The sequence below is a fragment of the Phyllostomus discolor genome, chromosome 8 (genome assembly GCF_004126475.2).
Source record: "Phyllostomus discolor isolate MPI-MPIP mPhyDis1 chromosome 8, mPhyDis1.pri.v3, whole genome shotgun sequence".
In the NCBI taxonomy this organism is placed as follows: Eukaryota; Metazoa; Chordata; class Mammalia; order Chiroptera; family Phyllostomidae; genus Phyllostomus; species Phyllostomus discolor.
In genome coordinates this window covers 37,034,264-37,057,007 of record NC_040910.2, presented here as the reverse complement: position 1 = coordinate 37,057,007, position 22,744 = coordinate 37,034,264, and the positions used below count along the sequence as shown (strand labels likewise).

At 54.8% G+C, this 22,744-nt stretch overlaps 1 protein-coding gene, 1 non-coding gene and 1 pseudogene across 4 annotated transcripts; 1 reads left to right on the top strand and 2 right to left on the bottom strand.

Moving 5' to 3' along the window:
* The first annotated feature begins 1,633 nt into the window (after positions 1–1,633).
* On the top strand, positions 1,634–1,740 carry LOC114504339. The gene has a single exon (XR_003685123.1). It is a non-coding gene; the product is annotated as a U6 spliceosomal RNA (small nuclear RNA).
* Positions 1,741–3,773: 2,033 nt separating this feature from the next.
* On the bottom strand, positions 3,774–6,430 carry LOC114503603 (annotated as a pseudogene).
* A 6,465-nt stretch (positions 6,431–12,895) lies between these two features.
* Positions 12,896–22,641, bottom strand: LOC114504184 (mitotic spindle positioning). Of its 3 annotated transcripts, none has more exons than XM_028521905.2 (5): positions 22,562–22,641; positions 15,727–17,471; positions 15,021–15,151; positions 14,254–14,292; positions 12,896–13,689 (listed from the first exon to the last, which is right to left on the bottom strand). In XM_028521905.2, the coding sequence occupies exons 2-5, from the start codon at positions 17,414–17,416 to the stop codon at positions 13,600–13,602; spliced, it is 1,950 nt and encodes a 649-aa protein (XP_028377706.1). In that variant the 5' UTR covers positions 17,417–17,471; positions 22,562–22,641; the 3' UTR covers positions 12,896–13,599. The 3 variants fall into 3 exon arrangements, with proteins under 3 accessions (XP_028377706.1, XP_035887983.1, XP_035887984.1); XM_036032090.1 differs by lacking the exon at positions 22,562–22,641 and adding an exon at positions 20,924–21,040; XM_036032091.1 differs by lacking the exon at positions 14,254–14,292.
* Between the last annotated feature and the right edge of the window lie 103 nt (positions 22,642–22,744).

The window sequence follows — 22,744 nt, the reverse complement described above, 5'->3', positions numbered from 1 at the left end:
CGGTCAGAGCACAAGCCTGGACTGCAGGTTCGGGTCCCCGAATGGGGCGTGTACGAGAGGCAACAGATGGATGGCTCTCTCTCATATTGTTGTTTCTCTCTCTCTCCCTTCCCCTTTCTCTAAAAATAAATGAAATCTTTTAAAAATAAAATTGAGGTGAAATTCACATAATGCGGCATTATCATTTTCCAGTGGCACTCAGTGCAGTTGTAATGCTTTGTAATCATCACCGCTATCTTGTTCCAGAACATTCCCTCACCCCAAAAGGCAGCCGCAGTGAGCACTCACTCTCCCAGCCCCTCCCTGCCCCTGACACTGACCCACTTCCTGTCCCTGAGATGGGCCAGTTCTGGACTTTCCACATGAGTGGAGTCACACATCGTGTGGCCTTGCATCTGGCGCCTCTCACTGAGTACCGCATGTTGGTACTCCATCCCCGTCCTGGTGAGCGTCGCTGGGCTGGCGAGTCCAGGGTGGGGGAACCATGTTCTGTTTGTCTGTTCCCCTGTGGGTCCACCTTCTGGCTGCTGTCGGTTGTGCTGCTGTGAGCAGTTGTGAGCACATTTTTGTCTGAACACCTGCTTTTGGTTACTGGGGCACGTACCCAGCAGTGGAGTTGCTGGGACAGAGGTAACTGTCTAAGTTTGGCTTTTTGGAGGGACTGCTGACTTCCCCGCAGTGGCCGACCTGTTTAACTGCATTCCCACAGGTGAGCAGGATTCTTAGTGGTGTGGACGCACACGAAGCCCGGGCTCAAGCCCCTGCTTTTGGCCAACCCCACCCCCCCCCCACCCCGAGGTCGCACTGGCCGAGTCAGGACTTGCTTGGCAAGGGTGTGTGTTAGACCAAACGGTGCATTTTCATCATTTGAAAGCTATGTGCACAGGAGGGAAATTTGGAAATTTGGACAAGTTCGGGCAGCCCCACTTGAGTTACCACCTTGGACTTCATGGCTGGAAAAACCTGCCGGGGACGTTTGGTGCCCTGCAGATGTAAACCCAAGGGAAAACGTCCACACACAGACTGCACGGGGTGCTTGCAGCATCTTCGCTCCTGACGGCCACACGTGGGAGCAGCCAAGATGCCCTTCGACAGGTGATGGGTGACCAAAGGGCGGTCCATCCGGGCACGGAACGTCATTCGGCGCTGAAAAGGCGCGAGCCATCAAACCACGAAAAGACAGGGAGGAAACCTAAATGTAGAACTGAGTGAAGGAAGCCAGTCTGAAAGGCTCTGTGCTGTGTGGTTCCAACTCCAGGACGTTTTGGAAAAGGCCCACACTACTGTGGGAACAGGGAAAGGAGGTGGGGTGTCGGGGCGTTGGTGGGACGACCAGAGCGCGGAGGGTTTCGGGACTGTGGCGCTGCTCTGTGAGAGACGTGGCAGCGGTGGATGTGTGTCTTTGTGCACTCGTCCAAACCCGCAGAGTGTCTGCGACCAGAAAAGGACCCTGAAGTCCACTGTGGACTTCAGTTAATAATAATGTATCAATATTGGCTCATCAGTTATGACAAACATACCACCTCAGTGCAAGATACAAGTAATAGCGGGAGATGATAGGGAGATTGGTGCGAAGGTGTGCAGGAACTCTTATTGCTGCTCAGTTTTCTGTAAACCCAAAACTGCTCAAAAAGTGCTCGCTTCGGCAGCACGTGTATTAAAATCGGAACAATACAGAGAAGATTAGCATGGCCCCTGTGCAAGGATGACATGCAAATTCATGAAGTGTTCCATAGTTTTTTTGCAAATAAGAATAATTCGTTTCTTTTTTCCCAACGCTCATGCCTTTGTTATTCTTTCTTGTTTTACTGCATTCACTGGGAACCTAGTTTAATGCTGAATAAAGGCTATGATGGAAGGCTAAATAAATAAATAAACAAACAAACAAATAAAATTGCTCAAAAAATAAAAAAGTGGGCCCTGGCTGGGTAACTCACTTGGCTGGAGCATCGTCCCAACATACCAAGGTTGTGGGTTCAATTCCCTGGTAAGGGCACGAACAAGAGTTAACCAATGAATACATCAATAAGTGGAACAACTAACTGAAGTCTCTTTCTCTCCCTTCCTCCCTCTCTCTAAAAAAAAATCAATCAATAAATTTTTCTTAAAAAGTGGGATGCTGAGCAGGGCAAGGAAGGACCCTCCTAATAGTGAGGTCCAGATGTGACACAGGGTTGACAAATAACCCAGTTAAAAAATGGGCAGAGGGCCTGAATAGACATTCTTGCAAAGGGGACATACATATGGCCAATGGACATATGAAAAATGTGCAACATCACTAGTCGTCAGGGATACTCGAATTAAAGCCACAATGAGATATCACCTCACACCTGTCAGAATGGCCACCGTCGATATATCAGTAACCAAGGGTTGTCGAGGACGTGGAGAAACGGGAACCTTCGTGCCCTGTCTGTGGGAATGCAGATCAGTGCAGCCACTGTGGAAGTTCCTCAAAAAATTAAGGCTAGAACTACTTTATGACTCAGCAATTCCTCTTCTGGGTATTTATCCAAAGAAATCCAAAACACTAATTTGAAAAGATACAGGCACCCCTACGTTCATTACAGCGTTATTTACCATACCCAAGATGTGGAAGCAACTTAAGTGCCATTCAACACACGAATGGATAAAGAAAATGTACATATAGGCAAGGGAATATTACTTGGCCACGAAAAGAGCGAAACCTTCCCATTTGGACAACATGGAAGGGCACGAAGGGCACCATGCTGAGAGAGGAAAGTCAGAGAAAGACAAACACTGCACACTCTCACTTACACCGGGAATCTAAGACAGCCAAACCCATGCAAACGGAGAGCAGAACAGCGTTCGGTGGGGGGGGGAATGGGGTGGTGTCAGTCAAAGGGCAGCAGTGAGTCCTGGGCATCTAACGTGGCGAACGCAGCGACAGCCCTGTGTTGTGTCCTTGAAATTTGCTGAGAGTGAATCTTCAATGTTCTCATCACAGGAGAAGGAAAGGTAACCAGGTGAGAGAATGCAGGTGTTAATTAGCTTGATTGTGGTGACCACTTCATGATGTATATGGATATCTAACCATCACATTCTACACCTTAAATACATACAATTTTTTTTTGCTTGGTTGACTTTATCCTTTCATTTGACTGCTGGGTTAACTTCACCAACTACACTCTTCTACACTGTAACCGTGTTGCAAAGGAGGTGGGAATAGGGGTCAAAACAGACCATTTGGGGGTCAGGGAGGCCACGTCTTTTATAGCGGCAATTTCATGGGGCATCGTGCCTTGTGACTTGATGGCGAACAAAAGGGAGAAGATTTTCCGTATGATTCCAGAATGGGAGTCCCCCAACTGGTACACTGTGTGCTTTTAAAGGACCCCCCCCCCACACTGCCTTTTGAGCTGCAGGCAGCCCACAGGGCCTGAGGTGGCTTTGCCTCTGAATGGAAAATGCAAGACTGCAGGCCTGGCCAGGGGCAGCCCCCCGCAGGCCCAGTGATGAGCTTTCCAGCCCCGGTCTTTGCTGAGCCACTTGCAGGGACGGACATCAGACTCTTCACTTCAAGAACTGCTCCAGTCGGGGGCGCAGTCCTGTCCTTCGGACTCTCCTCCTGCTCTAAAACCCTCTGACACCTTTCCATCACTGTTGCCTCTGCTATTTCTGGCTTTAAGATGTCTTTAATCTGATGTGGAAGGGGCACCTCGCAGCGATACAGGATGCTGTTCTCGCACAGCGTCATCCTCTGAGTTACCAGCCAGACAAGGACACAGTTTTGAAGCTGGGAGGTCATCTCTGGATCAGCAGGGAAGACAGGTTGGCAGTGAAGCCCCCTGCAGCCTCTTCTTGGGCTCAGGTGTAGGGCAGATCCAGGTGAAGCGGCTGTTGCCCAGAATCCCTGAGGCACCACTGTTACAGAACACAACAAAGGGGGCCTGGGATGATATACTATTATTGAAAGAAGGCCCCGGGTCCGCTATGTCCACCGCCAAAGGAAAGACATCTCTCAATGCCAGAGATTTGTGAAAAGGAAAGGAAACGTTTATTTAATGCTATACAAACTTAAAGTAGTGACCTAATGTCTTTACCAAAATCCCAAAGTCCCTAAAAACACCCACAAACACACAGTCCTTCCTTCCTTCCCCCTTTGCCCAGTCCAGAGTACCGTATCTCAGGAAAGGAAATAGAAGTCTATGGCTTAGGTAGTCTTCTGGTTCTTCTCAGTTAGTACTCCCTCTCAACTGGGAGACCTCCCTGGGTTCCCGGCACCCTCGGCTGAGTCGCCGGGATCTCTGCTAAAACCAGGTGGTGGTTGCCCCTTCTAAAGCTGTGGGGGGTCCCCACTCTGCCAGGCCGCGTGGTTCCCTCTCTCTGGGATGCGGGAGTCTCCACTCTGCTAAAGACACGTGGTTCCCCTCCTCAAAGGCCGCCAAATCTGGGTTTTAAATCCCTGCGGCCAATCTTCCTCTGCAGCCTCATTTCCGACTCCTCCCACACTCGGCTTCACATGCCAGAACTCGTATCCTTCCAGCTTTACTGGGCTGCCATCATGAGTCTGGGCAGGCGTGGCCCCATGTCCTGGAGCCAATCCTCTCTGAGCTCCCACGCAGGCGCTGTAACTCAGGGGGACCTGCCCCCCCCCCCCCCCAGTTACATCTAGGTGGGGAAGTTACTTCTGGGTGGGGAAGTTACTTCTGTTCCCCTGTCTTAGAGCTGATCACAGCTACTTAACATATCTATGCAACCAGCCAAAGGCTATAGATATGTTAAATGACCAACCCAGAGGTTAGCTGCAAGGCTGTTGCTATGCAAAACAGCTCTCAATGGCCCTGCTCCATTTGTCCCTTCCCCCAACCCACACCCTAGGGTGGGGGATGGAGACATCTTAAAATCTCCTGGACACCTTTAAGTTCTGGACCCCATTTCAAATGTCCATTTGGGGCCCCCCTCTTGGCTGCACCCTGTAACACCACCACAAGGCAAGCCGTGGCAGTGAGTCTTCTGTCGTGTCACCGGGAAGGGAGACCTGGACCAGAACAGTCTGACCAAGTTTCGGTGTTCCGTGTTTCCGTGTCCTCGCTTGCAGAGAGACAACGGGGTCAGAGAGCACCACCTGGACTCGGTGCGGGCCGGGCCCCTCTTCTGCACAAATCCCTCTCGCCAGAGAGATCTGCCAGCTCCCCTTCCGCAGAGCTCCTCCTGGGCCCTGCAGTGGGAAGGTTCACGGTGACAGAAGCAAGGCTGCATCCAGCCTGGGGTCGGCCTCCACCTCCCCCCTCTTTTGTAGGACTTCCGTGATTCTCCCCGTCGCGATGACGCAGACTTCGCCGTCGCGTCCGGTTTTCAAACCTTTCACACAGATCAGCTTGTTCACTCCATGGAGCCAGTCACAGACATGACGAGTTTCCCTTCCCCCACACAAGTTCCACGGCCCCACGTGAGGCCCGCGTCCGTGATGACTGTCGCCCGGCAGCACGTGTGTCTCGGTCTTGAGGCGCGAGCTCTCACCCAGACGCCTGCAGGGGAGGCGAGGCCTCGCCTTCTCCGCTGCCCTGGGGCCAACGGACGCGCGCGCGCGCGCGCGCGCGCACGCACACACACACACACACACACACACACACACACGAGCACAGCTTTCCTAGGTCGGCCAAACCTCGATAAAGCTGGCAAAAAGTGTGGAAAGCGTTTGCTTCTAGAAAGATAAGTCTGTGGAATAAGTGAAATGGTGAGTTGGGACAGACTTTTTTTAAGTATATCCATTTGAATTGTATAAATTAAATTGTACACAAACCTGGTAGAGGTGTATTTTAAACTATGCAGAAAAAATAAACAATGCCATTCAATGGTTTTTAGTATATCCGTAGAATGTGCAGCCATCATACTATTAATTCTAGAACTTCCTCATCACCCCCCTAAAAAACCGTCCTAACCCTTAGTCACCCCGTCCCCCTCCCCCAGCCCCTGACAACCACCGGCCCACTTCCTGTCTCTGCCCTGGACGCGTCACATGCATGGAATCACACAGTGTGTGGCCTTCTGTGTCTGGCTCCTCTCCCTGAGCATCGTGTGTCCAAGGTCCATCGCGTTGCAGCGAGTGTCAGCACTTCACTCCTCTTCCTGGCCAAGTGACGTTCCGGTGTGTGGGGGACCACGCTGTGTTTGTCCTTTCCCCACTGACGGACGAGTGGGCTGTGCCCGCCTTTTAGCTGACGTGGACTGTGCTGCTGTGGGTTGTGAATGGCAAACCTGAGTGTATAAATTGTTGTGTGTACATGAATTTCCAGTTCTCATCTTCATGTCCAACTAGGAGGGAATTGCTAGGTCACACAGTCATCACCTGTTTGACCTCTTGAGAAATGGCCCGAGCAGCAGCTTTGACATCCAACATGGCCCATCCGGGACATGGAGAGGGTGAGGCAGCCGCCTTTCTGCTGTTCCCTGGGGAAGAATCCTTCATCGCGACGATGACTTATTGATGAGAGCAGCTCAGTGGGGCCAGGAGAACTTTCCATGGGTTCCTGTTATAAATAGGGCTGGTGCGCAGCGGGGAGGATCCTGGCGCCACCCTTTCCACAGGCTCCAGAGAAGGGAGCCTCACTTCACATTCTGCCTGTGGCACTTTGCAGCCCCCTGGAATCAAGAGAGGGGTGTGGTCAGGGCTGACTTGCCCCTCAGCTGCCAGCCTATTTTCAATTATTTTGTGAAGAATTAATTGTGAGGACCCCAGACATTTAATACCCAGGAAGGTGGGGCACTGGTGACCCAGAGTGGGCACACTGTTCCTGGCTGCCCACCCTGGCACCTCCAGCACCCACTGTTCCGGGGGACCCCAAGTGGACAGGGATGGGGCACAGGTCCTCGGGGAGCCCCTGTGGGTAGCCATTTCCTCGTTCCCCACCATATATTTACACAAAGGATTGACCTATGAGGCAGCCAGCCAGAGGGGACAAGATATAAATATCTTTATTTATAGATAAATGGCTATACATTTCCCGTCCATTACACCTGGCAGGAAATGAGGTTTTGTAACTTGAAATTGAGGATTTCATGGCAAACCTGCAGATTTGTTAGAAATACCCTAGTGTGGGCCAGGGCGGGTGTCCTTCAGAAATACCACTCCCCGGCTTCTTCTCAGGTCAGGAGCACAGGACAGGACTGCTGCCCCAGGGGACCCGGGACCAGTCCGGGTACTTCTGGGAACCTCGGTCCCTTTATCTGTGAATGAAGCCAGTCTCGTTTTCTCTGTCCTCTATGTGGAAAAGCTGATGCTACTGCTGGCAAACGGTCTCCTCAATGACTCATCTGCTGAGCCTCCTCGCCTATAAAATTAGGTCTAATTAAAACACTCACCATTTTATTTTAAACAATTTGGTTTGTCCAAATCTGCCATTAAGGGAGTCAAAAGGCAAAGCATAGGCTGGGAGAAGCTGTTGGCACTACATAATACAACAAAGAACTTATGTCGAGCGTATGTAAAGAACACTCACAAATCAATGAAAGAAATCAGCCAATTCAAGTTAAGAAAATGGGCCAAGGACTTGAAAGGCCAGGTCCTGAGAAAGGACACCCAGTGGTCATAAGCATGTACTTGACAGCACAAGTCCACAGGGAAGTGCAGGCCAAAACCCCAGAGAGGGGCCACTGCAACAAAAGAACAGCTGAAACCCCCAAGATGAGTCGTGCCGAGTGCGGGCTGGCACCTGCCCCGGGGGATTCCCTGGTGCCACAGATAAGAATGCAAAGACAGTGTGGGAAGCAGACACCTCTGGAAAGTTATGAAACTGTCTTCTTTTAATTGAGATGTAATTGCACCCATAAAACCCCACTATTTTAAAGTGGACTATCCAGTGTTTTTTAGCACATTCACAGACTCGTGCAACCCTCACTACTGTCTAATTCCAGAGCACTTTCGTCACCACACAAAGGAAGCTCTATGCCCACAAGCTGTCACCCCCACTCATCAAGTCCCAAGCAGGAAACCAACGCAGGAAAAGTAGTTTTCAGGGGCTGGACTGGAAGAAAGTTATATGTTTGGAGTATAAATACAAAAATGTACATTTAAATTTAAAATAATGCCATGAGTTTTAATACACATACTTCTTAAAATTTCCACAAATTTTCAACTACTATAATGTACTAGGGGATAAATCCATTAAAATGTGCTTAATTGTATTAAAATGTACGGGTGTGCATTTTCCTCTGTGGAACACAGCTCCATGGGCTCTGTCCACTGCCACTCTCCTGTTTGTTGTCCCCCGGAGAGCCCAGGGGCATTTTGTGGGGCAGTGGCTCTGGGGCTTTTCTCCAGTCTGGGCGCTCAGGGGTGCTGGGGACCCTCTGCCAGGGAGAAGAACGGAAACTTGCAAGAGGCAGGGCAGGCTTCTCCGCCCAGTGGGAGCAGGCAGCACATTGCTGGTGTTTTGCTGCCCTCTGGTGGCAGCATGCAGTTGCTCCTCTCAGTCCGGGTCCCGGGTTGTCTGGTGAAGATAGGTTTATTTGCTCGGTCAATAGTAACCGGAAACAACATTTATTCAGCACCAATTGTGCGCCAGGTGCCCGGTAACCCTCATAACGTCCCTGGGGGTCAGTAAGGCTAGGGGAGGAATGGGCAGTGATGGTGGACGCCTGAGCCAGTGAGCTGAGAAGCCCAGCCAGGGGACCCATGAGCTCCACGTTGGACGTTTGACAGGCACAACAACCCCACCGTTCCACAGAAAACCACTGTGGCCACCTACTTAGTCTATTCTCATGCCCACAAAGGTCCTACCTCCAAGAGACATCACACTCTGAAGTTCCAGGTGGATATGAGTTTGCAGGAACCCTGTTTAACCCAAGACAGAAACTGCCTTTGCAAAGCAGGGTTCAGGGGCCCTGCAAACCGGCTCAGACCTCGGGCCCAGTTTTTACCCCATGTTGGGTCCTGCTGGGAAGACCCCTGGAGTTGGAGAGGCCGATGGCAAGGGAGGATTTATTTTAAAAAATGGCTCTCAAAGGCCATTACTCATTTTTATCCAATTATAGTTTCTTCGCTATTCTTGTGCAAGGAAAATGTAAAATAGTGACGGGTGCTCTCCCTTGCCACTTGGGTCCGCTCGGAGCCCGCCTACAGTGCAGTTGGGAGGGGCCTCAGGGGCCCCGAGCCAGTCTGACAGTGGATGCTGCTCTACCCCGGCCCAGTGCAGCTATAACAGCCCGTGCAGCCTGGCCAGAGAGTGGGACTTCTAAAGAGAAGAGAGAAATCTAGGTTTTTAAAACTTCCTGCTTTTTAACTGTTGGGAAATTCTTTTAAAGAAAACAAGGTAAAAACACTGGTGACTAAGAGAAGTCTGTGTTTTGAAAGCCTCCAGTGTGAGACCTCAAGGGCAAGGAATTTTCAGTCACCCCATTTCATTGGCCTGTCAGTCCTGTGGACAAAGGGGTCACCTCCCCTTTACTGACAGAGAAATTGAGGTTCAGAAGGAGGAATGGCTGGTTAACTTAAGACAACCTGAAGAATAGGAGCTGGCGATGGAATTTGAACCCAATTCATCCCACCAGAGCATTTGCCCTAAACCCCACTTGAGGTCCAAAATGGCCAGAATTCTGAGGTGGCCCCAAAATTCCTGTTCCCGTGTACAAACCCTGTATAATGTCCTTCAGTGTGAGCTGGACGCTATTTGCAGGCGGAGGTCTTTTTCAGGTGTAATTAATGTTCCCAAATCAGTTGACTCTGAGCTGATTCAAAGGGAGATTATGCTGGATGGGCCTGGCCCGATCAGGCAAGACTTTTGTAAAGATCTGAGGAGCAGCAAATAGCTCTGAGTGAGCTGCTCATGGAAGGGGGCCATGTAGCAAGGATCTGGGGAGACCGTAAGGAAACCAGGAGCCCAAGGACCATGCATCCAGGAGGGACTGACTTTGGGGCCATTTATTTCCTGCCTTTTCTCCACAAACATGTCTCATCTACCTGCACTGGCAAAGAGTAGGGGCTCCGCCGTCACCTCCAGGTCCCTGTATCCAGCTCCTCCCTGGCCTCTACGGTCTATCCTCCCCAAAGCCACCAGAGGGCGTGTGTGAGCACCTAGTCTGCTCTGCCCACTGCCCTCCATGGCTCCCAGGTCCCTCAGAGTAAAAGCTCAAGTCCGGCTGTACTCACAGGACCGTGCGCGACCTGCCTCCTCCATCATCTCTTTGCCTTCATCTCCCCTTCTTCCCCCCTCACTCATTCTGCTCCAACCACACAGTTCTCCCTGCTGTTCCCCCAACACGCCAAGCTCTGTCCAGCCTCACAGCCCGAGCGCGTGCTGTGCCGCTTCCTGGTTACGTTGCTCTGGCTCATTCTTTCACCTAATTCTGGACTCTCTCAAAGGTCACCTCTTCCGAGAGGTCTCCCTGACCACCCTGGCTCAGAAAGCTGCCCTGTCCCTTGCTACATTCTGTTCCTGCTTACAGTTTTCATTGCCTGGTGTGTGTCACCAGCCTTTGCATCACACATTTAAGCGTCATTATTTGTTTATGTATTTACTTATTTTTGAAAAGATTTTATTTATTTTTTTAGAGGGGAAGGAAGGAAAAAGAGAGGGAAAGAAACATTGATCAGTTGCCTCTTGTATGCACCCCAACTGGGGACCAGACATGTACTCCAGGCATGTGCCCTGACCAGGAATCGAACCCATAACCTTGTGCTTTGTGGGACGACGCCCAACCAACTGAGCCACACCAGTCGGGGCAAAGCATCATTGTTTAATCCCTGTGAGCTCCGTGGTGTGGATGCCATGCTCCTTGGTCACAGTGGGTTCCGGTGATTTGAACAGCACCAGACACTTAGTAACTGATGACAGACTGTAATGTTTACGGAGCACCTGTGGTCTGCCAGGCGCTGGTCTAGGCACTGTGTACATGACAGGGATAAGACAGACACTCCTTCCCCCAGCAATCAGGCGCTCAACCTGGCGGGACAACAAATCGGAATCAAATTGTCACACAATGGTTAATCAGAACTAATGCTAACTTGGAGTTCACTGTGTACCAACCAGGTGCTTAGTACTCTGTTAGTTCATCCGCACCACTGCCCTGTGGAGGTGATACTGGACCCTCGATATCCCATGCTACAAATGAGGAAACTGAGGCACAGGGAGGGTAAGGGTCTTTTAAGTTCCCACGGTCCATTAGGTCATTCCAGGATCAGTCCTATGGGCTCAGGTGCCCATGCTCCTGTGCAGCCCTTGTGTCCTGTCTCAATGCCGGTCATGTGCCTCAGGAGGCTGGTGGAGCTGCAGCGCATGTGATGCGTGCACTCGAAGTGCTTGTGTCTCGAGACCTGCCTATCCTGCTGCTCCTGGATGCCTGCAAGTCCCTCGGGGGGAGAGCCGGCCAGTCTGGCAGTCGCCCCATCCAGGGCAGCCAGATTTAGTCACTGAAAACAGAGGACGGCCCTGGTGGGGTGGCTCCGTGGGTTAGAGCGCCACCCCGCGTGTGTGCCCGCACACTCTCTCCCCCTCCCTCTCTCTGAAATCAGTAAACATATCTTTGGGTGAGATTAAAAAAAAAAAAGAAAACAGGATGATCAGTTGCATTTGAACTTGAGGTAAACAAGGAATAATTTTGTTAAAGCCCATGTAAGTCCCAAATATTGCATGGGACATATTATACTAAAAAAGTCATTTGTTGTTGGCCTGAAATTCGCATGGGACTGGGTGTCCCAGGTTTTAGCTCACAGCCCTGTCCCTGCAGCCAGTGGCAGCCCTGACTCTGCAAGCAGGAGAGGGGCTCCCCTGAGGGTGAAGCCTGAGCACACCCCCGCGGGAGTCCGTGAGACAAGAGGGCAAGGTGGGAACGCTGTGCGCGGGGCTGAGAAGCAGACCTGGGAGGGAGGCAGGATTCTGGCGTTTTAGGTGGAAAGTAGGGTTTGTATTTCAGCCTTTCTAATGGCCTCAGAGGGAACTCTCCTCCTTTCTTGGATCATAATGCACTGAGCTGGGGAAAACCCGGGAAAAGTATCCGCCCCTCACAGGAGAGAATGGGGGGCAGCCAGGGACCAGCAGACCGAAGATCTAAAAAGTGCCGCCCACTGGCCGCCTGCCTGCATTTCCCCCCAAGAGCCCGCCCTAAGGTGTCCCCCCCACCGCTTTCCAGACAGACCTGCCCCCCTTGGGGGATTCCTCTAAGAATGTATTTAAACCATTCACCAAACACCTCCTGGGCAGCCAGCCTGGCAGGTGGGGAGAATGCTATCTTGGGGGCTGCCTCATTAAAAGAACTCAAACTCGAGGTAAGTCTTAAAAACAAGGCATCTCTAATGTTCACAGTTCTGGACATGCCAGTTGGGTAGAGTTCAGAATTTCAAAGAGGATGTTGCATTGTTAGGGCACTTCTAACTTTTTTTGAGCTTCCTCTGATTGTTCTTAAGGGTCTTCCTTTGCCTCTGAGAGAGCCGATACCCACCCCCGTTTTCATTGTGTTAAGATGCACAGAACATAACATTCACCACCTTAACCATTTTGAAGTGTGAAGCTCAGCAGCGTTACACGCACCCACACTGTCGTGCAGCCGTCCCCACCGTCCGTCTCCAGAACTTTCTCACCTTCCCACACTGACACTCTGACCCCAGTAAACACTGACTGCCCTCCCCCGGCCTGGCTCCACCACCTGCTTCCTGTCTCCCTGAGTCTGACTCTGCGCAAGACCCCTCTGAGTGGGGTCGCACGGTGCTTGTCCTTAACGCACACTGGGAGTGCAACCGACTCGGTGGGATGAGGCCACCTGGGAAGACTGGGCCTGGCGGGACTGCAGACAGTCATTCCACAAGCACTGATTGAGCGCCTACTGCATGCCGCATGCTGGGAATGTGGAGTGTGACCCTGATGGCCTGTCACGGGGCCTGCAGCCCATGGGAGGAGGGGTGAAGGCCCCTCGGGGGCACAGGGAGCATCACCAGGAGAAATGAACCAGAAGCAGGGAGGATTTATTTCATGGTGGACGCGAACAAGCAGGTTGTGGCGGAGAGCAGAAGGACCCCTTTCAGCCCACAAATCAAGCCCTTTCCTCAGCCAGGTCAGATGCTGTCCCCGTGGGACCCTATCACGTCAGGCAGGGCTTTGCTGGTGCGCCGTGGAGGAGACTCCTTGGCCACGAGAAGGCCCTCAGATGGGGCGCTCAGGTTTCCTTCCTCAGACTGGAAGGTTTCCCAGGGCTGGAGCAGGCACGGCCCCCTTCTCAGATGGGGCCTTGGGGCGGGGCAAATGCCTCTCCCCTCAGACCTGGGGCTTTTCAAGGTTCCAGGGCCCATGCCTTCCTCCAGCCAGTCCCTCTGCCCTCAGACCAGCCAGAACGATGACAATTGGACTGGGGGAGGGGAGCTAGTCTCCTTCCTCCTTGGACACAAGAGTATTTGGCAAAGTCCTAGAAACAGAAAGAATTCATAGAGGTCCCGTTTTAGCCCCAGCTCTAGACCCAGAAAAAGCAGAACAATTTCTCTAGGAAAATAAAAGCAAGAAAGCCCTCAAGTCCGAAGGCACAGCCACCCTCAGGGCATGCCATTTGTGGTTCTTGGATTGCATTTAAATGGGGACCTGTTTCCTAAAGGGGGGGGCGGCTCAGTGATGGTCTTGGCAGTTCCCACAGGGTCAGGGTGCCCCACCTCCAGGCTCAGTCCTCGTCCTCACTGGCATAGATGCCGGCCTCCCAGAGTTCTGCCTTGGTGCTCTTGTGGCGGGGCACCCGAGTGGCTTCCAGAACCTGCAAGAGGAGGCAGAGAGTCCCCATTATGGTGCTAACCCCCACCCCAGACACCTCTCCCGCTACCAACTCACAGGAGAGGCTGAGGACCGGGGTAAAGCAGGAGCATCCCCTCCTCTGTTTCAGGTCTTCTACCCCTAGTAATAGCACCAAGGGCTGTGCTAACTCATGCTGAGTTCCCCAGCAGCGGAAATGCCTGGGGCTGCCATTTTGGGCTCAGCTCACAGATGGCCCCAAATATATCCCACAAATCCACCTAGGTAGCCGCCCTTCTCCATACTCTCAGAAGAACCTCTCCCTCAAAGAAAATGCCCTTGTCTTGGGCCCAGTCTGCTCCAAAACCTTCGTTATTTGACAAAGCTGCAAGTGCACCCACTTCATACAATCTGTACCCATGGCAGGCATCACAAGCAGATCAGAGCAAAATCTAGCACAGGCAGACACTATTAATCGAGAAGCTACCCAGTGCAGTCCTCACACCCAAAAGAAAGGCTTTTGATGGCCCTGGTGCCATGGGGCAGGGGACACGGACAGGGAAGGAAAAAGCCAGGAGCACACACTCACCTGGGAGTTGATGTGGTCCGAGGGGTTGATGCCAGCATACTACAGGAAAGGAACATGCATCAGCCCCTGGGCCTTCCGGCCCCGCCCCAGAGCCCACCTGGAGCCCTGTGCACAGCCCCCTCAGTCACCGCTGAGGCAGGAGGAAAGGTGTTTCATGGCCACCATGACCCTCCTCAGTGCCCCTCGATCATCCCATTCAGTCATCCACCTTGCTGTTCCCTCATGCTGTTCCCCTCAGTGCAGCTCAGTCTGTCTGTGCAATTATTACTCCTCTTTGTCAGCTTCAGCATCATAAAGACCGCTGGCATTTACAGGGCTCTTCCCATGGCCAAGCCCCGCTGTGAGGCTTGGAGGTGGCTGCTCTATCATGCTCATTCCACAGGGGAAGGGACTGAGGGTCAGAGAGGGGCAGAAATTGCCCAACATCACATAGCCGGCACATGGCAGGGCTGGGACTTGAACTTGGGTTACTGGACTCCACTCTGGGTCCCAGCCCATGGGGCCAGGCTGTGAGTACCAGCTGCACGAGGCCAGGCTTGGTGTTATTCTCCAGGGTGTCTGTCCCTAGTACACTGCTCAGGGAGGACACGGCCTCACGGTCGAAAATATGGGGTGTGGAATCAGGCCGGGGTCCAGTCCCAGCTCAGACACTCACAGGCCACGTGACCCTTGGCAAGTCTGGCTCCACCTTCCTGGGGCCCTGACTGGGGGTGGGGGTGTCAGACCTCAGCCAAGCCTCTGAGGGGTGGGCAGGGCCCTAGACTCACCCACTGCTCCTTCTTTCTCTGCCCAGGAGCAGCCTCAGCAGGGGCCTCTGCCTTCCACACCAGGCCCGAGTGCAAGCGGTGGACAGGGGTGAAGAAATGCGATTCGGACACTGAATAGCTGCCCTCGATGCCTGTGGGGGGAGGGGGAGGAAGAGCATCAGGGAGGGTGCCACAGTGCCCTGAGGGTAGGACGCCTGTCAGAACAAGGCTCAGGAGACACAGAATATCTGGCCAAGTGTGTGGACCAGTTAAGGAGACAGGTGAATGGACAGATATACAAAGCAGATAGCTTGTCAGCAAAGCTGACACTGTGACCAAAATAACCAGTCAGGAGGGACTGGATAGACAGGTGGGCCAGCTGTGCAAGGTGGGAACATGAAAGTGACACAGAGATATTTAATATCGACAAGAAGAGCAATGAACTAAAAAGTTACAATATCTATAAACCCTTATGTGTCTAATAATAAAGCATTCAAAACCATAAAGCAAAAACCCAAGGGCAAAGTTGACATCTCTCTCCAAAATCTATAGCTTAAGAAAACATACAGGCAGACGGACCAGCCAAATGGGGAAATGGACAGAGTCCCCCAGATGTCCCTCCACTCTCAGCCCCTCCTGACACCCCCAAACTCCACTTCCCCACCCTCCTTTCCTCTAGCCTTTGAGACCCAGATCCAAGCAGCCATCCCCCAGGACACCTCCTCACCTGACGCCCGGGAGGAGCTCCTGGAGTCCTCGTCATAGCCCGGCTGCTCAAAGACCTCTGGGAAGAGAGCGTTGCGTCGCTCCTCGGCCACCTCTCGCTCCCGCTGCAGGACATTCTCCATCTCCTTCTCCAGCAGCTCAGAGGACTGGGACCTTTGTAGCCTGAACATCGGGGCCCCAGCCTCTTCCCAGCCCCAGGTTCTGGGGACCTCAGCCTTCTGGGGCACGTCTGGAACCCTGAACCTCAGGGGACGCAGGCGAAAGTACTCCCTTCGCACGACACCCTCACTAGCTGGTGGAGGTCCCCTGGGGGACTTCTGGAACTCCTGCTTTGTGCCTGAGGGTTTTCCAGAGGATTCCAAGAGATGCCTCTGAGATCCTGTGGCCTTTGGCGAGGCCACCGCCTTGGCTGCATCTGCAGAGAGACCACTAGGCTTGCCATAAGCGTGGAAAGCTGAGAAATTTTGCTGGGGGGCCCCAGAGCTCAAGTAAGGCTGGTAGGCGTCAGCCGGAATGCGGTTCACCTTCCTCAGCTCTGGGGTGGGGCTGGCTGCCCTGGCATCTGCAGCCAGGCCGAGGATGGAGTCTGAGCTAACTGCTCTCCTGAGTCCAGGCTGGGGGTCCTTCGAGATCCTGGTGGGCGTGGACACCCAGCCCATCTGCAGACCTTCCCGCCGGTGGTCCTCTTCACGCTGCGTCTCCTGTACCATGTCACGCTGCACGTAGAGGGACGGGCGCCCCCTGTCCCGCCGCGGGGCCGTGGTCAGGCTCACCTTGGTCAGCAGAGGCCGGGTGGGTATCTCTACCAGCTCCTGGTGGCTCACCGCCCGCCGCAGCCCCCTCTCCTCACGCAGAGCTTCCTCGCGCTCCTGGGCCAGTCGGATCTCCCGCTCGATGGGTGTTTCCTTGGGGACCTCTGGTGTTTCCTTGGGGACCTCCGGTGATCCTGCTTGGGACTGGAAGCCAGGGCTGCCCATAGCTTGGACACCAGACCCAGTGGACAGACCACGGGCCCTCTTCTCTTGTATGACCACCTTCACCTGGGGCTTGACTGAGACAACATACCCATTGGACAGGGGTGGATTGTTTAAGGTCTTGGGGGTCTGGCTGACCCTGGGTGGGGTACATGCTGGGCCCGCCCTGGCTGGGAGACTCTGAGGGACACCCGCATTTGCCTGTTCCAGGCTCAGGAACTGCTGCCTTGCCGCCAGGAAGTCGATCTGCTCCCTGTCAATTACATTGTCCTCCAGGGCCGTGAACTGAGACCGTCTAGGGGTCCCAGGGTCCCCGTGGTCAGGGGTGCCATGAAGTGTGGCCACTGTGCCACTCTTCCTCACCGCCTGGCCCTGGATGACTGCCCAGCGCTCCTGCTCCAGGTCCTGTGGCTGCCTGGGCAGGGCATCCTTTGTGCCCAGATGGTAGCCCTTCGCCTCGTCCTCATCGTCTTCCAGCTGCAGGGACTGCTGGAAGGGGCATGCGCACCGGCTGCAAAGTGCCCCTGTCCTCAGCACATCCAGCTGGGCCTTGCGATTAGCTGTCTGCATTATAGGCTTGTCCTGGTCCCAGGTGCTGGCCGAGGGCTCCACACCCACCAGCTGGTATGTGTAGCTGGTGTTCCCATTAAGGGCCAGGCTGGCCTTGCCTGGTGAGTGAGGGATGCTGAAGATGGGGTATCTGGTCACTCGGTCCATGTTCTGGGGGTTTCAGCCCACCACAGGTTCCCAGTGTGGAGATGTTCTCGGCTCCCTGAGGATGAGAGGAATGAAGGCCACCAGGTCAGAGCATTTGAGGAGAGGCATAATGTCCTTTCGCTCAAAGGGCAAAGTCCTGCCCAAGTGGCCTCTGTGATTGGTTCAGGGATGGATAAGTGACCCAGCATGGCCAGTCAGAGTCTTCTGTCCCTTGGCCTCTGTGACTGGTTCCAGGATGGACCTATGACTCAACCTGGTCAATGACATGAAATCCTGGGACACGACAATGAATGTGGAAATTGTACCCTCTTCCCGTAAGTTTGTTAGGTTGGCGGGACAAAACTGAGAAGTGCCGAGGGGCCACACATGCCCCCTTGTGGACACAGTCTGCTCGAGAGCAACCCCAACACGACATCCTAAAAATGTTGTTTGAACTCCTGGATCCAGCCACAGCGGAATCTCGCACCTGTACTAACCCAACAACTCACCCCATATGTGTCTGACCTCTGCAAGCACCCCTGCCACCATCTTCCAGATACTGCACACCCTGCCCTGCGGGGTCCCCAGCTACCTCAATCCCACTCCTCCCCTCCTCCACTCAGTTCACCGTGTCTGGACCCAAAGCCACCCCTGGGCAGTCTCCCTGGGCCCCCAGCAGCACAGGTGTCTGCCTCGGTCCCAGGGCGTACACGTTCTGAAACGCCTTCTGTGACTGCTTCCATCTGACATTTACAGATGCTTCCAGGAGGCCTGCCTGTCACCGAAGGATGTCCAGTGGAAAACCTGAGGCCCAGAGAGGGGTGGCAGCTGGCAGGCTCCAGCTTTCCAGGTCCCACAACCCGGTTCTGTCTCCTGCACCTGCCCAGCGGGACCCCTTGTCCCATCCCAGACAAACCATCTGCCTCAGTCCCGTAAAGCCAAGACAGGCTAAGGAGCACCTTGGACCTTGTCCCCCTGGGCTAGGCAACACCCTGACCCAGTGCCCCAGGGAGGCCCAGCTCCCTGCACTCCCCACAGGTGTCCAGGTTCCTGCTGAGCATTACTCCAGGAACTTTCTAGAAGGTCACCTTCCAGACACTGCACGCCCTGCCCTGCGGGGTCCCCAGCTACCTCAATCCTACTCCTCCCCTCCTCCACTCAGTCCTCAATCCTACTCCTCCCCTCCTGACACCTCTGAGGCTCCCGGCATCTCCAAAATTCAGTTCTCACTACCTTCCCCAGGTGCTCAAGGCCACCTCCATCTGATCTCAGCACAAACCCCCAAACTCTGTAGGCACCTCCAACCCTTTGCTTGGAGGTCCTCATTTCTGCACCTCCAAACCCTCCTTAGCTGCAGCCCACAGGACAGCTTCTCCAGGAAGCCCCCCAGATTGCCTCCATTGCTGGAGCCCATCTTCTCAGAGTCTCCTGCGTGCCCTAGTGCTAGGTGTCGCCATTTCGAAGCTAAGAAAAGGGAGACAGACTGGGTCCGACTCCCCCAGCAGCCTGGTCCCCGACCTTGGACTCTGGTCCCACCAGACCTGCCGTATGCATTCACTGCCTTTCCACACCAACTTGGCTGTGAAAGTTAAACATGGTTCTGAAAAGGAAAACGCAGCATGTCACTGAATTGGGGAAGTGTCATCAAGCAACAGAAAATCAATCCTGGGAACAATGTTACAGGGAATAGGTTATGTATCACACCCTCTTTTGCATATATCAAGCATTGAAACTATAATTAGGAAAACAATCTTTAAAACAGGTGATTTGGATAGTAAGTCCCAGGCCACCGGGCTGAGCCACTGTCCCTTTGGCCAAGCAGCCCTCCACAGAGATTTTCTCCTTGAAAGTTATTGGGGGAAGTGGACATGTCTTGGAAGGGGGAGTAAACTTATTTAAGGCCTGTCTTCTCCCACCTGAAGCCATCGGCCCAGGACCCTTTCCCCCAGGGGCCCCAGGTGAGCACCCCCACGGCAGCCCGAGTCTGGTACTCTTCGGGGACTTAATAAAGGCTGGCTGAGCAGGGTGCGGTCTCTGCAAACACTCCTCACCCCCGGTGCTCGGGACCTGGGGCTGGGTTATGTCAGCGGCAGGCCTAGCTGCCCCTCCACAGCCCCCTCCAGACCACAGCCTCTCCTCGGCGTCAGCTCTGTCCCCGTGCACTGGGGCTCCCTGGAGAGTGCAGGTGTGGCAGGGGTGACAAGGGAGTGTTTGCTGAGTGAGTAGCTGGATGTTCACTCACCAGGATTTATAACCCACAGGGGATGTTAACTCCTGGGAAAATGACCTGCCTGCCTAGGGGGTGTTGGGTCTCCCTGCCAGGTGGGGCAAGGGTGGGGGGCACCACTTCCGCCTTGGCTCATTCCTCCCAGGTGATTCACTGAGCACAGCGAGGCACGGGACTCAGGCTGGGTCTTGGGTTCAAAGTCCCAGGGCCCCTCTCACCTGTGGCCTTGGGCAAGTCTCAGTTCAACCCTTATCTTATTTGCTCCTCACAAGATCCTGTGATTCTTGTCCCCAATTTACAGCAGAGGGAGCCAAGGCCCAGAGAGGGAACTTGCTCACCTGAGGTCACACAGGGCCTGAAGCTCAAACCCTCACTCCCAGTTGGTTGCCACCTCCTTCAGGAAGCCCCACACCGGATCGCTCCTTCCCAGCCCCACCCCATATCCATGTCAATGCCAAACTGAAACTAGGTTTATGGCCCCTGGTGCCACACACCTGCTTCCTCACACTGAAACTGGCCTTCCGCCATCAGGGCAAAGGCCTGTCGGAGTGGCTGAGGTTCAGACAGGGAAGATCACACAGCAGTGGGGAAGGGCTCTGGGGCCTCCTCTTCCATCACTCAGGGCTACTGTCCCCCAGGCCCCTGGCTGGGCAGAACCCCTGCCCCTTCGGCATATACCTGGACATTGGACTGGGTCTCGGTGCTGACGCGGGACACGCTGACTGCCCCACCCCCACCCTCCTCCTGAGCGCCCCCACAAGCTCTGGGCCCCGTGGGGGTATTATATGCTGCTTCCCAAGCAAGGCTCTGGCCGGTGCTAAGTGCCTCCACAGCAACCTCCAGAATTCCCAGAATTCGTGGGCGAGGTTGGGGGGTGCTCTCTGGCCTCAGGCCATGGTGCCGATCAGGCCCCTCCCTTGGAGGGTCAGGGCTCAAAGTTCTTAGATTTGGGGCCAGAAGCCCAGGGTGGAGACTGAGGCCCTGGCAAGGTTCAGCGATGGTCCTTGTGCTCCCGGGGCAGGGGGCAGGGAGGGTGGGAAGGACACACACCTAGCGCCTCAGAGCGATGGGCGTGCAGAGCAATGGGAGACTCCCACCAGCCCCTGACACCCCAGCCGGGTCCCGATGGGCACCAAGCGAGGATGGGGTGTCTTCCTCCCTGCTGCCCAAGGGCCCCACAGGTGAGCAGCTGAGACCAACTGACACACGAACCCCCGTGCCCAAACCAGACCCCACCCCATGCAAGACACCACCCCCCATGGCTTCGGGTGTGTCCTGCTCCCGCACGCCCCCAGCCTCACCTGCCGGCTCCTGGCCCCCAGTAGCCGTCAAGCCCTGGCTCCACTCTGGCGGCACTGCCCTGCCCATGGGTTGCCAGGGGACAGGGCCCCACCCAGGGGAGGCAGGGGTACCCCTCCTCCTCGGCCCCACCCGGGGGTTAAGGAAACAAAGTCCTGAGAAGGAGAAAGAAAGTCGATACCTAGGCGGGGTGGAGGGAGGCACCGTGCCCACAGCACACTGCCCCCCGCCCCCAGCCCCCAAGGCCTCCGGCCGGGAGCCGCAGCTCCTCCAAAACCTCCCTTTAGCTGCCGCCTGGCTTTCCTGCCGCTGTTCAGTGCCACTCAGAGAAGGGACATCACTTGCCCAGGGTCACACAGCGGTTGGGAATCAGCTGTCCATTTCTGGGTTGTGGACCCCCAGTGTGCCACCGGGCTCCGCCCACCCTTGGGGCTACTCCCCCTCAGCCCTGTTCTGAGACAAGCCCAGCTTGCCTGTCCTGGAGGTTCAGTGAGTCTGGGTTCCAATCCCTGGGACCTCGATGAGCCTCTACTTCCTTCCCGTGAAATGGGGCCATCACACAGCTGGGAGAGCCCCCCAGGCCACTTGGCCGTAACGAGCTGACCGAGCACATCAAAAATGCCAGAGCGCTGCGGGGCGGGCAAGGCCCAAGTCCTGCTGAGGGACGGGGTGCTGAGGTTCCAACGGGCAGGCAGCACATCCTCCCAGGTGCTCAGCTGTCCCACCCAGATCCGAGGTTAAGGCTTGGAGAGTGGCCAGGGCCGCAGGAGCCCAGCGTTTACAGGGCAGTCGGGCAACTGGGACCAGGGGCCAGTCTGTGAGGGAGAGGGCATCGTGGGTGGGGCTGGGCTTCTGTCCTGACCCTGGGCTGGCTGCAGGGGTCCTCTGACCCTCAGTCTCTTCTTCCGCTGAATGGGCCCCAGCCCCAAACCTGGCAGGGGTGCCTGGGATGGAGGGTTTGAGACAGGTCCAGGTAAAGGGCTCAGCCCCAAACGGCAGCTGGAGTGCGCACCGTGGGCCAGTTCTGTCAGAACCTGGGGCGGACAGCCTCACTGCCTTCCCCTCACCGCTGCAGGTCCTTTGATCTGTTTTGCAGACATGGGAACTGAGGTACAAGAAGTTTCAAGTCCTAAGGGCAGACAGCGTTCGTGAGGGGGCTGGGATTTGGACCTGAGCCTACCATACTTACCGCCCTATTGCCATAGGGAGAAACTGAGGCCCCCAAAGGCGGAGACTGCACCACCCAGTGTGCTAGGGCACTGTGGAGTCAGGGACCCCGATGTCCTGCTCCCAGACGGGGTAGCCTCCGACTCAGGGTTCAAAGCCCATCGAACAGATGGGCAAACTGAGCCCCAAGGGGGCAGTGACTTCTCCCAGTCTCAGTGAGACAGAACAGGGTTGTAACCCCCATAAATGCTTCCTCCCCTATGGCCCCATCTATTTTCCAGAGACTGGTCCCCTGCAGAACTTGGGGGTGTCTGTGGGGTCCTTTAGATTTCCTGGGGAGCTGTGAGCCCAGCAAGGGGCAGCCTCCCGGCCAAAGGACAGCAGAGGGGCAGGGCGTGTATGGCACGGAGGCCTCCGCAGGAAACACAAAGCGAGTCCTGCACTGGCCGTGGCCCGTTCCCTCCAGGTCTTACCTGCCCAGGTGCTGCTCAGATTTGCTCAGGTGCAGGTGTGGCCTCCACTGACGTCTCTACCACCGCACTGGGTGAGCTGGACGGATGCAAGGCCCCACACGGCCTCCCTTTATGTACACTTCGGTGAGCCCCACCCCTGGCTGGCCACGCCCCCTGCCCCACCTCCCGCGCCGGAAATCCAAG

Excerpts from the sequence above, each read along its gene's own strand:
- LOC114504184 (XM_028521905.2), bottom strand. The coding sequence starts at position 17,416 with ATGGACCGAGTGACCAGATACCCCATCTTCAGCATCCCTCACTCACCA. Across the intron at positions 14,293-15,020 it reads AGAGAAAGAAGGAGCAGTGG|TATGCTGGCATCAACCCCTC; the intron begins GTGAGTCTAGGG and ends CCTTTCCTGTAG. Across the intron at positions 13,690-14,253 it reads CGGACCACATCAACTCCCAG|GTTCTGGAAGCCACTCGGGT; the intron begins GTGAGTGTGTGC and ends CTCCTCTTGCAG.